The sequence below is a fragment of the Perognathus longimembris genome, chromosome 10 (assembly GCF_023159225.1).
Source record: "Perognathus longimembris pacificus isolate PPM17 chromosome 10, ASM2315922v1, whole genome shotgun sequence".
Classification (NCBI taxonomy): domain Eukaryota; kingdom Metazoa; phylum Chordata; class Mammalia; order Rodentia; family Heteromyidae; genus Perognathus; species Perognathus longimembris.
In genome coordinates, this window is record NC_063170.1 from 278,446 (window position 1) to 293,251 (window position 14,806).

Here is a 14,806-nt window from a genome sequence, read left to right on the forward strand (position 1 = left end):
CTTGCTGAGCCTTTTTCTTTTTTAAAATTGTTTTGTATGTATGTGCATGTGTGCATGTGTGTGAAGGTCCTGGGGCTTGAACTCGGGGCCTGGGCACTGTCCCTGAGCTTCTTTTGCCCAAAGCTAGTACTCTACCATTTGAGCCACACTACCACTTCTGGCCTTTTCTGTTTATATGGTATTGAGGAATTGAGGGCTTTGTGGATGCTAGACAAGCACTCTACCACTAAGCCACATTCCTAGCTCTGAACTTGCTTTTGCTCTACCACTTGAGGAGCCACAGCTCCACTTTGAGCTTTTCTGGAAGTTGGTTGGAGCTAAGAGTTTTAGAAGCCGGTTGCTGGTAGCTCATACCTGTCATCCTAGCTACTCAAGAGGCTAAAATCTGAGGATCAAAGTTCAAATCCAAGGGGCTGGGGATATGGCCTAGTGGCAAGAGTGCTTGCCTCGTATACATGAGGCCCTGGGTTCAATTCCCCAGCACCACATATACAGAAAATGGCCAGAAGTGGCGCTGTGGCTCAAGTGGCAGAGTGCTAGCCTTGAGCAAGAAGAAGCCAGGGACAGTGCTCAGGCCCTGAGTCCAAGCCCCAGGACTGGCCAAAAACAAAACAAAACAAAACAAAACAAAGTTCAAATCCAAGCCAGGCAGGAAATTCCAGGAGACTTATCTCCAGTAAACTACTCAAAAAAGACGCAAGTGGTGCTGTGGTTTCAGTAGTAAGGTCTAGTCTTGGGCAAAAGAAGCTCGGGGGGCTGGGAATGTGGCTTAGTGGTAGAGTACTTGCCTAGCATGCATGAAGCCCTGGGTTTGATTCCTCAGTACTACATAAACAGAAAAGCTGGAAGTGGCCCTGTGGCTCCAGTGGTAAAGTGCTATCCTTGAGCTAAGAGAAGCTCAGGGACAGTGCCTAGGCCCTAAGTTCAAGCTCCAGGACTGGCAAAAAAAAAATATGAAAGAAAAGCAGCTCAGGGACAGTGCCCAGGCTCAGAGTTCAAGCCCTAGGAGCAAAATAAATAAATAAGTAAATATCCTGCCCAGGCTAGTTTCAAACTCCAATCCTCAGATCTCAGCCTCCTGAACAACTAGGATTACCAGCATGAGCCACCAGCACCTGGCTTCCTTCTTTTGCCAGTACTGAATGCTGTCCCTTAGCTTTTTCACTCAAGGGTGGCACTCTACCACTTCTGAATTTTTTTTCTTATTTATTGTCAAAGTGATGTACAGAGAGGTTACAGTTTCATACTTTAGGCCTTGGGTACATTTTCTGTACTGTTTGTTACCTCCTCCCTCATTCCCCTCATTCCCCCCCCTCATTCCCCTCATTCCCCCCTCTCCCTTTTCCTCTCCCCCTATGAGTTCAGTTGGTTTACACCAAATGGTTTTGCAAGTGTTGTTTTTGGAGTTGTCTTTTTATCCTTTATCTCTTTTTTTTTTTTTTTTTTTTGGCCAGTCCTGGGCCTTGGACTCAGGGCCTGAGCACTGTCCCTGGCTTCTTCCCGCTCAAGGCTAGCACTCTGCCACTTGAGCCACAGTGCCGCTTCTGGCCGTTTTCTGTATATGTGGTGCTGGGGAATCGAACCTAGGGCCTCGTGTATCCGAGGCAGGCACTCTTGCCACTAGGCTATATCCCCAGCCCCTATCCTTTATCTCTTGATTTTATTATTCCCTTTCACTTAACTTCTGAATTTCTGCAGGTTAATTGGAAATGAGTCTCATTCAATCTTCTAAGTATCTAACATCACAGGTGTGAACCATCAGTACCCCTGCCAAGCCTTAGTTTTATCATGTTAGGTGATATCATGACAGAACCAATTTTCTGGGTACATGTGAAAAGTGAGGCGATTATCAGGGCCCCTACCTGGAGCCTCTATCCTACTGTGAGCCCCAGGAAAGTTACCTACCCAGAGAATAGGACTTAGCAGTCTAGGAAATGAGACCAAAGGATCTCGAATGTTAGCTGAAGATGCAGCTATAGCAGGTGACAGATGGTAATGTGAACTATTGTTCTGCATGTAGCCTTGACCAAGATGACCAGGCCTCAGAAGTTGGTAGAGAAACTGACCAAGAGCTCTGTAACAGATTGTCTTAAACACTTGTTCCTGGAATGTTCATCCTGATGGAGGTGCCAGGGAGGCCCATCCTGGTTCCTCAGGCAGAAAGCCATGCAGAGCCCAGCTTCACCTTGGAAGAACATACAAATGCCTTAGTGAGTCCTCAGTGCCCACCCCTGAGGGTAGGTCAACTTTATTAGGCCAATAATGGCCATGTGCACAAGTTTCCACAGCTGCTTTTCCATCCTGGAGCCACGTGGTATCATGGGTTCTTGGGATCAGTGGGGGTGTGAGCGAGAACAGCACCAGCATGAAGTGGGCCTGGAGGGGCAGCATATGTGGGTGCCAGCAAGGGACAGGGAGCAAGCTTGGCCTTGGGCTTTCCAGATGGAATTGTGAGGTGCCTGGAATGCCTTCCTGAAGAATCTCATCCACTTAAAGGCTTCTTTAGTACCTCTGCTGCCTACTCTGGGTCTACCTGGAAACCAAGGTGTCCTGTCCCAGTCTGGACATCCAGTCTGGACATCCAGTCATGGAGACGAGGCAGCTATGCATTCACTCCTGGAGTGGAGAATAACCAGGACCCCAGTCAAGGAAGCTATGCCAATGGCCCCCAGATCTAGCATCCCCTGCCCTCCTCCTGAGGAAATCCTTATGCCCTCCAAGGAGTCCTGAGAAGAAAAGGAAAGGGGGGGAAGGGCGGGTGTTGGAGTAAGCCTGGCCTCAGACACCTAGGCTTGGGAGACAATGTATATAAATATATAGGCCAGGTGTGTATATTATATAAATGTATCTATATATGTATATATGTACATGCACAGCCCAGGACCGTGGGCAGACAGCTGTGCCCCAGGGCCCGGAGCAGGATGGTTCAGCTTATCCATCTTGGGAAGTCATTTGAAGTCAAGAGTCCTGGTGTTGGGGATATAGAGAGACTGGGTCTGGCGGCTGCGGCGTGGTGTGGCGTTGATAACATCCACGCTTTTCCGGCTGGATCGTACTACCTCAGCCACAAAGCTGGTGCAGTCGCTGCAAACATCCTTCAGGATACAGCCATGGGTATAGATGTGGGGGAACTCCTCTTCTACACTCCGCCACTGTGGCCCCTGAAGGGATCTGGGTAGAGTCATAGTTCAGAAGATCATCAGGAAGGAAAGCCCACCAAAGGCCAAGATTACCCACAGACCCTGCCCCATCCCATTCTAAAAGATCAAATTCCATCATTTCTCGTGTCCATATCTACCTTCAACAATCTCTCCCCTTCTTTATCCACAGGGATTTGAGAAATGAGTACACCTCACAAAGTGCATCCGAGCAAAATCTCTTCTACAGGAACTTAGATCCTGGTCCTTAACCACCCACATTCAATTACATATTGCTCCACTTCCCAGAGCCCTCCAAAAATATCTGAATAGCATTCCCAACCACCTTGAATTCCCATTTCTTTGATGGTACCATCACAAATAGCTTCCCATTGCTATCAATGCCTACCCACCACCCAAGACCGGCAAAAAGGCAAAGGAACACACTGGAAAGCATCTCTCTTCTGTGTAGGTGTGGCTTTGGCAGTTGACATCCTCTGAGGACTCTCAAAGCCCAATGTGTAGACAGGAATGTGTGCATACTTCTTGGAAGGCATCTTCATCTGCAACACAGGGAGGTGTGGCAAGGCATCTTGGAATCATCTGGCCACACTTCATCCTCCCCACCCTGACCAATGTGCCAGCCCAAGTAGCCCAGAGACTAGCAATGCTTCTACACTCATTTGTGGAGCCAGCATGGTCCTCCTCCATGTTGAAACCAAGGTATCTTTTTTTTTTTTTTCAAGGTATCTTTTTTATCCAATTGGATACGGACTTCTTAGGTGAACTGTACTACTTTAAAGCAGATGATCTCATATCCTGACCTGCACATAAACAGTAGCTACACTAATGAGGACGGAATGTTCCAGGGTAAAAGGGTATTTTTTAAAATTTCTATCAAAGGGTATTTTAAAGGATTTAAGCTGGGTGCCACTGGCTCATGGCTATAATCCTAGCTACTCAGGAGGCTGAGATCTGAGGATTGTGATGCAAAGTCAACCCAGGCAGAAAGTCTGTGAAACTCTTCTCTCCAATTAATAGCAAAGAACTCAAAGTTGAGGTGTGGCTCAAGTGGTAGAGCATCAGCCTTGTGCAAAAAGGCTCAAGGACAGCACCCAGGCTGAGTTTAAGCCCTAGTATTGACACCAAAAACAAACACCCCCTCACAAAAACCAGCAATGGCATAAGTCTAAACTATGTTCTTCTGTCTGAGTGGAAGCATGGTGGACAACATAAACAAAACAGTTTACCTCTGTGCACGCCTTCATCTAAGCATGTGCAAAATACAAAGCCTTGCTAAACACCAGTGTTAGAAGGACTCTGGAGTGTGTGTGTGTGTGTGTGTGTGTGTGTGCGTGTGCACGCATGCAGTGCTTCTCAGAACAGTCTACTCATGTAGAATATTTGAAACTATTGGGGTTTTTGTTGTTTGTTTGAGATAAGTTCTCATTATGTAGCCTACACTGGCCTTAATGTGTAGCCCTGGTTGGCCTGAACATCATAATCTCCTACTTCGGCCTCCCAAGTGCTGGGATTACCACCACGCCCAGCTTTTAAAACATTAAAACATTCTTTTTTTTATTTAAAGACTTACATATTAGGGGGGCTGGGAATATGGTCTAGTGGTACAGTGCTTGCCTTGTATACATGAAACCCTGGGTTTGATTCCTCAGCATCACATATATAGAAAAAGCCAGAAGTGGGCTGGGGATATAGCCTAGTGGCAAGAGTGCCTGCCTCGGATACACGAGGCCCTAGGTTCGATTCCCCAGCACCACATATACAGAAAATGGCGCTGTGGCTCAAGTGGCGGAGTGCTAGCCTTGAGCGGGAAGAAGCCAGGGACAGTGCTCAGGCCCTGAGTCCAAGGCCCAGGACTGGCCAAAAAAAAAAAAAAAGAAGGATGGTTCAAGTGGTTGAGAACCAGCCAAGCAAATAAAGTCCATGAGATTTAAAAAAAAATTTTTTTTTGGTCAGTCATAGGGCTTGAACTCAGGGTCTGGCTGCTGTCCCTGAGCTTTTTCACTCAAGGCTAGTGCTCTACCACTTTGAGCCATAGTGCCACTTCTGGTCTTTTGGAGGTTAATTGGAGATAAGTCTCATGGACTTTCCTGACTGGGTTGGCTCTCAACTTAGATCCTCTGATCTCAGCCTCCTGAGTAACAAGGATTAGAGATATAAGCCACCAGTGCCTGGTCCATAAGACTTTTTTTTTTCCCAGTCCAGGTGCTTGAACTCAGGGCCTGAGCACTGTCCCTGGCTTTCTTTTGCTCAAGGCTAGCACTCTACCAACCACTTGAACTACAGCCCACTTCTGGCTTTTTCTGTTTGTGTGATGCTGAGGAATCGAACCCAGGGCTTCATGCATGCTAGGCAAGCACTCTACTGCTAAGCTACATTCCCAGCCCCTCCATGAGACTCTTATATCCAATTAACCAGCAAATACCCAGAAGTAGAATTGTGGCTCAAGTGGTAGAGCACTATAATTAAGCAAATAAGCTAAGGGACATGGCTCGGGCCCTGAGTTCAAGCCCCAGTACTGGCACTAAATACATACATACCTGCAAGAGTATAAAAATTCCACAATCAAGCTGGCACTGGTGGCTCACACCTGTAATCCTAGCTACTTGGAAAGCTGAGATCTTAGGATTGCCATTCAAAGCCAGCCCAGGCAGAACAGGAAAGTTCATGAGAACTGTCTCCAATTGAGCACCATAAAAGCTAGAAGTGGAGCTGTGGCTCAAATGGTAGAGCCCTAGGGCTTGAGCAAAAAAGCTCAGGGAGGGGCTGGGGATATGGCCTAGTGGCAAGAGTGCTTGCCTCGTATACATGAAGCCCTGGGTACAATTCCTCAGCACCACATATACAGAAAAAGCCAAAAGTGGCACTGTGGCTCAAGTGGTAGAGTGCTAGCCTTGAGCAAAAAGAAGCCAGGGACAGTGCTCAGGCCCTGAGTCCAAGCCCCAGGACTGGCAGAAAAAAAAAAAGAAAAAAAAAAGCTCAGGGACACCACCCAGGACCCAGGACCTGAGTTCATGCCCCAGGATCAGTCATAAAACAAAATTGCATAGTCTAAGGGCTGAGAATATAGCTCAATGGTAGACCATTTGCCTCACATGCTCTGGGTTTGAACTTCAGCAGTGAAAACTAAAATACTGGGGGAGCTTGGACTCAGGGTCTTACATTTACTCAGTTTGCTTGCTTGGCTGCTGTTCTACCAATTAAGCCACACCTCTAATTCTGCTTTTTGCTGGTTATTTTGGAGATGGAGTCTCAATGATTCTTCTTCCCAGGCTGGCTTTGAACTACAATCCTCTGGATTTCAGCTTCTTGAATAAGTAGGATAACAGTTATGAGCCACTAGTACCCAGCCTCTGAAGTGTGTGTGGTTCACACCTTTAATCCTAGTACCCAGAAGGCTAAGACAAGAGGATCATGATTTCAAGGCCAGCCTGGCCTACCTAGGAAGAACCTGCCTCAAAATCCGGAGGCAGATACAGTAGGATTCTAAATTCCGGATCAGCGTGGACTACACAATAAAAACCAGATCAGGCCACCTCATCTCAAAAATAAAAACAAAACAACAAAACAAACAAAACAAAACAAAACAAAACAAAACAAACAAAAATCTGCAATCTTGGAAAGTTTAGGCTTTCTCTATATTCCCTACTCTTCCTGAAGGGAGAAAACAGATGACATACCTTTTAGGGTAGGTTTCTAACAAATCTACCAGGAGATAGGGTGGCTCCTATCTCTGAGACCCTGAAGAACCCCCATCTCTGAAACCCTGAAGATCCCCCCAAGATCCTCACCTTTATGCTACAGGAAGTGCAGATGGCTCTAAAAGGGAATGGAGGAAGAATATTAGTGATAAGGATGTCCAAGAAGTCAGCAATAGTCTCTCTTTGGCCTAATGTCCCACCCCATATCAGATATCTTTGATTTCAGCCTAATTCCTTATTATTTCAATATTTTACTTTAATGTACTCTAGAATTTTCTTCCTCAGCTCCTACCCATTCACCTCTGCCCTCAGTTCTCTTGAGGACACGTGCCTGGAGTTTTCTTATGCCTTCCACTCCATTGTATACCTGGTGGCTCACGCCTGTAATCCTAGCTACTCGGGAGGCTGAGATCTGAGGATCATAGCTCCAAGCCAGCCAGGGCAGGAGATTGATTCCACAAGATTCTTATCTCCAATTAACCACCAAAAAGTGAGAAGAGGAGATGTGGCTTAAGTGGCAAAGCAGCAGCCTTGAGTGAAAAAGCCAAGTGAGAGTATGAGAGTATGAGTTAATTTAAACCTCAGTATTGGCGCATGCACATGCATGTACACATACACAAGCAATTTGTTTAGTATCTCATTTTACTGTAAAATATTATGTATGTTTTGTTAATATATATCAATAACAGTCTGGATATTGGGTCTATATTGCTCGGAAATGTTTTCCCTTTTAGTGTACTACATAAGTTGTAACTCTAAATTTTAGTTTGAACTTTGGCAAGAATGCATTTAACTTATGAAATTGGGTATAGGGATAAAAAAGGTAAATGGTTCTCAAACTGGGTATCTCATTTGAGGTCTCTCTGCCTAGATGATGGTTCCCAGAAAAACAAAACAAAACATTCTAAGAACTCTAGATTGAAACAAAAATAATAATAAAAATAAAGAAAATAAAAGATAAAATAAAACCAGAAAAAAGAAGAAAGGAAAGAAAGAATGAAAGGAGGGAGAAAGGAAAGAAATAAAAGAGAAAGGAAGGAAGGAAGGAAGGGGGATTGAGGGAGGAAGGGAAGAAGGAAAGGAGGGAGGGAGGGAGGGAAGGAGAAAGGAAGGGAAGGAATGAAAGAAGGAAAGGAAGGAAGGAAAGAAGGAAGGAAGGAAAGAAGAAAGGAAGGAAGGAAGGAAAGAAGGAAGGAAGGAAGGAAGGAGGAAGGAAGGAAGGAAGGAAGGAAGGAAAGAAGGAAGGAAGGAAGGAAGGAAAGAAGGAAGGAAGGAAGGAAGGAAGGAAGGAAGGAAAGTGTAATGTAGCTAGACACTAGTGGCTCACACCTGCAATCCTAGCTACTCAGAAGGCTGAGATCTGAGGATTAAAGTTCGAAGCCAGCTCGGGCAGGAAAAAGTCCATGAGACTCTTACCTCCAATTAACCAGAAAAAAAACTGAAAGTGGAAGAGTAGTAGTAGGCTTAAGTAGTAGAGTGCCAACCTTGAAGGAAAAAGCTAAAGGACAGTGCCTACACCTTGAGTTCAAACCCTAGTACAAGTGTACATGTGTACACACGCACACACACACACACACACACACACACACACACACACACAAACACAATGTGAACCCAAAAATCTACATTCCTGAGTCACACTAACCATATCTCAAGGACTCAACAGCCACAGCCATGGTGGTGATGCACAGGAAGTTGTGCTCAAGTCAACCTGGATAGGGACCTCCCACCTCCTTGCTCCTTGTTAGTTAAAAAGCATGCTTAGAGAAGGCTCACCTCTTGCAGAAGAGACATGAGGGTGGCCAAGAGAAAAGTGGGAACTTGGCCCGGCAGCAGCAACAAATCTGCAAGTAAAGACCTTGTTAGACAAAAGCACCTAAGACCTGGCTTCACCTACCCTGACCAGTCCTGACCTAGGGCTGGTGAGAGAGGAGGAGGTTCCAGTGCCTCACCTTCCCCCTTTTCAGGCTGCTGAAGAGCTCCTTGTCCTGGACAAATTTCTCCATCTCAGCCTTGACCAGAACACGTCGCACATCCACCATCTCCTCCACAGTCAGGGCCAGGCTCTCCACAGGATGGCTGAACTCCTGGTGGGCAGAGTCCTGCTTGCTCAACCAAGGGATAAGGCCTTTAAGGCTGAGGTCACCCACAAGCTTCTCTACTTCCTTGGGGACCTCAAATCTCCCTGGCCTCAGTCCAAACATCTGGCAACTTCCTGAAGCTCATGCATCAGCTCTCCCACACCTGGGATTCAGCTGTGACCTCAGTTCTTTGAGAAGTTCTTTGCTGATGCAGCAAGTTCCCCAAACCTGCAGGCTCAGGAGCCTGCCCAGTTCTCACTGACCACATGTCCAAGCCTTTCTTTTTTAATACCCTCATTTTATCTGGATGACCAAAACCACCCAAAGTCTGGTTCAAATTTTGTCCTTACTCCAGGCCTTTACCATTGAGCTTTCTCTACTGCTCCTGAGCTGTGTAGCTCCAAGGTCCCCTCTACCTGCCTGACTTTTGTGTCCCCTGAACCCAGCAGGACCACTGTCCTAACTGGCATACTGAATGGTCCTTTTCGAGGCTGTTCTACTTTTGACCACAAGATCAATGAACCCCAATAGGTGGCAGCAAAGACCAACCTCCCTGGGATATGTTGGCTTGACCCTGGCTGAGGACAAAGTCAGACCTAGCCACACTCAAGAGAACTGAAACAGTCTTTCTTCCAAGCAGGTGTCCTGCCCTAGGGATAAACAAAGATAGTGCTGATGAGGTCTGCCAGGGTAACTTTAACTGTCACTCACCAGCCATTGGTGTCTGGCATCTGGCTCAGAAGCCTTGGGTCTGTTCGCTGAGCTCAGACTGCTGAGTGGTGGGCAGATGGGGTCAGACTGGAACTGGACATTCACAGCACAAGAAACTGAAGGTAGAGCACAGGCCCATGAGGACAACTTGGCAGAAGTCCACTGTGCCAAGTGGGTTTTGGGGATGATATGTGCTTCTCTGGGGAACAATCTAAAAGGTCGGAAATATGTTACCCATCTGAGGACCTGTGCTGGGGATGCATGCAGCTCAGATAACCACTTAAGGGCCCCATGTCTGAGCATGATATGACATAAGACAAGCAGCATTGCAAGTTCATGACTCAGCAGGGCTTTTGAGCACACACTATAGACATACCACACAGGAAGGTCTGCCTTTAGTTTAGGTGCCTGTTGCAGGCTCAGAAGGCAGGAGAAGGACTCTTGGAGTAACTAGCAGTTTCAATCTTGCCTGGGACCTCTCAACAACAGAAAGTGAATCCTTACTAAATGGATTGTCCTAAGATCGGGCGGAAAGCTGCAAGGCTGTTCAGGGTGATCTCAGGGGCAGACAAGAAGCACTAGCCATGCCTGGTGGGCTGTCAGCTGCCAGTGTCCTGATGACTGTTGTAGACAGTTCATGCCTCTGCGGTAGTATGAACCCTGTGTGGCTATCAGGCCTCAGTTTCTAAGCTCTAGTCCTCTGTACTCCACAACAGGAAAAGAGCTTGTGGGAAATGGTGGCTGAGGACAGATAGATTGGGAATGTGCTACAAGAGCCCATCTGGTCTACAAAGAACTCATGTTTCTGTTCACACAGAGAAAGATTTAGGGCCTGGATAGCATTCTTTCTCCATCCCAGTATGGTAGCCAACATCACCAGGTAACAGAATTCAGAATTTAAGTTCTTTACAAAATACTTTGCATTAATGAAGATTATTTAACAAAAAGTTCTCAAGTGTACAGAAAGTAAGGGACGCCTGTCTCAGGTAGTAAAGGATTGAGAGTACCCTTCCTGCAGGCACAAACTCCTGCAACCAGGGTGCTGTTTTCTCAGATATGGGACTGAGACCAACATAGTACCCACGGACAGATCTGAGGAGGACAGGCTGAGAAGAGGTGGCACTTGCCCTGGTCTTGGGTGCTGGATCTCCAGGTATTCATGCTGCCTGCTCGTGGCCGGGATGGCTCTGTCCCTCGTGCGGGCTGAGTAGCTGGTTTCAAGCCAGATACCACCTCACACCGGAGCTGATCCAGGTCATGCTCCGAAAAAGAGCGATCCCGCTTCAACATCACTTCTCCACAGGGAGACTCTTCTTCCTGCAGGCATGTCAAACACATTGAACACTGCCTCTAGCACCTCTTGCCCATCCCTAAACCAAGGCAGTAGACCCAGGGAAGCCACTGAGACCCTGGGCTTTCCCCTACCCACAGAGACTCTCATCTTCTGGACAGTTCATTAAAGTGCTTCAATAACCAAGTCCCTCCCAAGAGCCTTGTAGAGCATTCTGGGAAATAGACAGCCTACCGACGAGGCTAGGAGACCACTGAGATGGCCATCACTGAAGCCTCCTAGTATAGAGAACAGTGTTGAGAGACAGGCCCTCATTCTAATCACCTGGAAGGTTCTCATGTCACCATAAGGCAATGGGTCACTTTAATTCCAAGCTTTGCTTTGGGAATGGTGTCCCAAGACCACTGTCTAGTATCTCAAGGACACTTCTTCACCTAGATAGAAAAGGGGCCCCATATGCTTAACTCAAGCTGTCGGCCCTGGGCAGGAGATGTCCACTCAGCTCATTGCTGCACTCTCTGCTAGCTGGCTCTGCTCAGCCCTTCTCACTTCCCTACCCTCTTCCTGCATGGTCTCTTCAGGAATCTCCGTGAGCTCTGACCTCAGATGTGGTCATCTCCTCCATCTCTGCTAAGGTGGGGGCCTTGAGTAGGACTCTGGGCCTTGGACGATGGCTGCTGCTCCCGGCATCCATGACAGACAGGTTGATGCAGGAGGTGGATTTGACATCTCCAGAGCAGGCATTGAGGATGCAAGGCAGAGAGCCAAACCCTGGAGGCAGATAGCCAGGGCAATACAGGACAATGAGTGAGGAAGGGGATGTTAGGGTAGGAACAGGAAGCTTCATGTACACCATTGGCTTAATTCTCTTCTTTCTAGAGGGTTACTTCTATTCATAGCCTCTTTTCTTTGGCTTGGGAAGTAGTGTCCCAAGACCATGTTCCATGACACTTATGCACCAAGATAGTGGTATCAGTCATTTAACAAATGAGAAATTGAAGCCTAAAAAGTGGAACTACCTAGCTTACCAGAGACCCAATGGAAGTAGAGATAGAGTTTGTATGTGTGTGTGCCCCCCCCCCACCCCCCACCCCCCCCACCCCACCCTTCCCAACTTTTGGTGCTTGCTTGTCCTAGGCTTGAATTCAGGGCCTGGGCTCTGCCATAAGCCTTTTTTTGGTGGGGAGGGGGATGCCAGTCCTTGGGCTTGAACTCAGGGCCTGAGATTCTTTTTCTCAAGGCTAGCACTCTACCACTTAAACAATAGCTTCATTTTTCACTTTTAGCTTTTTGGTGGTAAATTTGAGAGAGGAGTCTCATGGACTTTCCTATTCCAGCTGGCTTCAAAATGTGATCTTCATAACTTAGCTTCCTAGGTAGCCAGGATTCGAGGAGTGAGCCACTGGCACCTGGATCCTTTTTTTTTTGCCAGTCCTGGGACTCAGGGCCTGAGCACTGTCCCTGGCTTCTTTTTGCTCAAGGCTAGCACTCTACCTCTTGAGCCACAGCGCCACTTCTGGCCATTTTCTATATATGTGGTGCTGGGGAATCGAACCCAGGTCTTCATGTATATGAGGCAAGCATTCTTGCCACTAGGCCATATTCCCAGCCCACCTGGATCCTTTTTTAAAACAAATATTTTAATAATTTTTTAAGTTTTAGTAAGGATTTATTTTAGTGTGAGACAGGGTTAAAGTAGGGAGAAATAGAAAAAGAGAAAGATTTCCTTCTCCCCATGCAGGAAATGGGAGTTCAAGACTAATGCCTGGTTTTACCTACCCAGAAACTTTGTTTTAATTTTATTTTACTCCTAAGTGCTGAAAAATTTTTATACCATTGCAACAATGTAGAATGGCAAAATCAGGTCAATGAATGGACTATAAGATCACCGAGACTTCACAAGGCTATCAGCACTCCCTAAATCTGCAAAGCAAAAATCAAAATGTCGGGGCTGGGAATATAGCCTAGTGGCAAGAGCGCTTGCCTCGTATACATGAAGCCCTGGGTTCAATTCCTCAGCACCACATATATAGAAAACTGCCAGAAGTGGCGCTGTGGCTCAAGTGGCAGAGCGCCTTGAGCAAAAAGAAGCGAGGGACAGTGCTCAGGCCCTGAGTCCAAGCCCCAGGACTGGCAAAAAAAAAAAAAAAAATCAAAATGTCCTGGGTTCTGGTGATTATTCTGCTTATCAGCACCCCCTAAGTCTAAAAAGCAAAAATCAAAATATTTCTGGGTTCTGGTGGCTTGCCTGACTGCATCTCAAGGTCCTCCTGACGAGCATCAACCCCTTTACCATAAATTTCCTGATTATTTCCTGTTGACTAGGCAGTTCCCAAGTTCCTCTTTTTGCAGTTTCCCTCCCTGTAACCAGTCCCCTAGCTTAATGGCAGCTGCTGCTCTCTACCCTGATGGAGACAGCCTGCCAGTCTTGCTGGCATTGAACTTTTCCTCCCCTCTCAGACGTGTGTGATATGCTTTATCTTTATCCGGTTGAGACTTCTAACACACTGGGTCTCCCATCCATGGAGGAACTCTTGAGGTTGACACCAATTCCTGATTTATAGTCTGACCCTGGAAATTTCTTCTCTCCCATCATGCTCTCTTCTTGCTTACCACGGGCACCCAAGTGCTGACCCTCTACTGGACGCAATCTCCTCTCCTGTTTGATCTCCTCTAGGATCTTTTCATGCAGGGTCCTTTGCTTTTGTGGCAATGGGCGAAGCTGTCTCTCTGAGACCTGCAAAGAAGATTGTGTAGCAGGTAAGTGGAGGAGATGACATGGGCCCACTATGGAGGAAGGACATGCTGTAATAGCTGTTGCTAGGATCAGCTCTCCAGAGGCTTCAGGGGCCTCTGTGTGTTCCTAGTGTAGGATGGAGGTGATAAATTCTTTCCAGAAGGAAGGAGACCCAAGGCCACAGCCCTGTGCTCAGCCTACCAGCAAACAACCAAGAGTACAGTCTGCCTCTGGAAGACAAATATATGCTATAAGACACTTCCCAGTTGGGCCACAGAAGAGCACAGGCTCCATAATTCCTTGAAGAGGAGGGGCAGAGCCAATACCTGCTTTAGTGGAGGCCGGGAGCGGATGAAGTCCAAGATAAGCTCATGTGCATCCTTCTTCACTCTGGGAGGAATATCCCCATCTACCTACCAGGAGAATGGTGAGGCAATTTAAGAGCCTGGCTAGCCTAAGAGCTTGCAGGAGCTACCTGCTGGTGCTGGGGTGACTGGAAGGGCCTGGAGCAGCCTTGAAAACAGCCTGGTTTTCATCTACATCCTCTGTCTCATGGTCTTTACTCCCTGGAACCCATCTGCCTTTTGGACAAGTGCACAGTAGATAGATACACGGGCCATACCCAGGGATAGCTGCATCATCCAAAGCCTACTGACCCTCCAGTTACAGCTGCCTGAGCTTCTTGAACCTCAGATTCTTCATGAAATGGGGTTGGCAATGCATACCCCATAGGGCTGTTGTAAGAATGAAATGATATTGCGCACTTAAAATTCTAAGAGTGATGCTAGTATACATAAGCACACTGTATTAATTGGAAAAATGTAGTTGCTAGCTTTTTCTTTTTCTTTGTGGTACTGAGGGTGGAACACAGGGCTTCATTCCTGCTAAGTGAGCATTCTACCACTTGAGTTCCACTCTTAGAGTCCCATCCTAATAGGGCCATCCTGATCCTTAGGAATCTGTCCCCTCCTCTTTCCCTGCCCTTGTTACACTATGTACCTAGCACAACCTTGAGCTATAGGAATGAGAGGCATGCCTGTCTTCGTTTACTCAGTACCCTCAGTACCCTAGCAAAAGAACAAAGTTCAGAGCTGCTGGTGGAGGGAGAAGCAAAGATGTCTGGCCAA

At 47.0% G+C, this 14,806-nt stretch overlaps 1 protein-coding gene across 5 annotated transcripts in view; it reads right to left on the reverse strand.

Moving 5' to 3' along the window:
• Positions 1-2,517: 2,517 nt before the first annotated feature.
• The window catches only part of Spire2 (spire type actin nucleation factor 2), a 31,583-nt gene continuing 19,294 nt past the window's right edge, over positions 2,518-14,806 (reverse strand). Inside the window, exons 6-15 of one of the 5 annotated variants that reach the window (XM_048355083.1) lie at positions 14,006-14,092; positions 13,556-13,679; positions 11,544-11,713; positions 10,779-10,968; positions 9,652-9,767; positions 8,812-8,961; positions 8,636-8,703; positions 6,950-6,977; positions 3,585-3,700; positions 2,518-3,171 (exon numbers count right to left, since the gene is read on the reverse strand). In XM_048355083.1, the coding sequence (XP_048211040.1) occupies positions 2,949-3,171; positions 3,585-3,700; positions 6,950-6,977; positions 8,636-8,703; positions 8,812-8,961; positions 9,652-9,767; positions 10,779-10,968; positions 11,544-11,713; positions 13,556-13,679; positions 14,006-14,092 (1,272 nt within the window). In that variant the 3' untranslated portion in view covers positions 2,518-2,948. Of the gene's footprint in view, positions 3,172-3,584; positions 3,701-6,949; positions 6,978-8,635; positions 8,704-8,811; positions 8,965-9,651; positions 9,768-10,778; positions 10,969-11,543; positions 11,714-13,555; positions 13,680-14,005; positions 14,093-14,806 lie in introns of those variants that run through there. The other 4 variants (XM_048355082.1, XM_048355084.1, XM_048355085.1 and 1 more) reach the window with 4 other exon arrangements.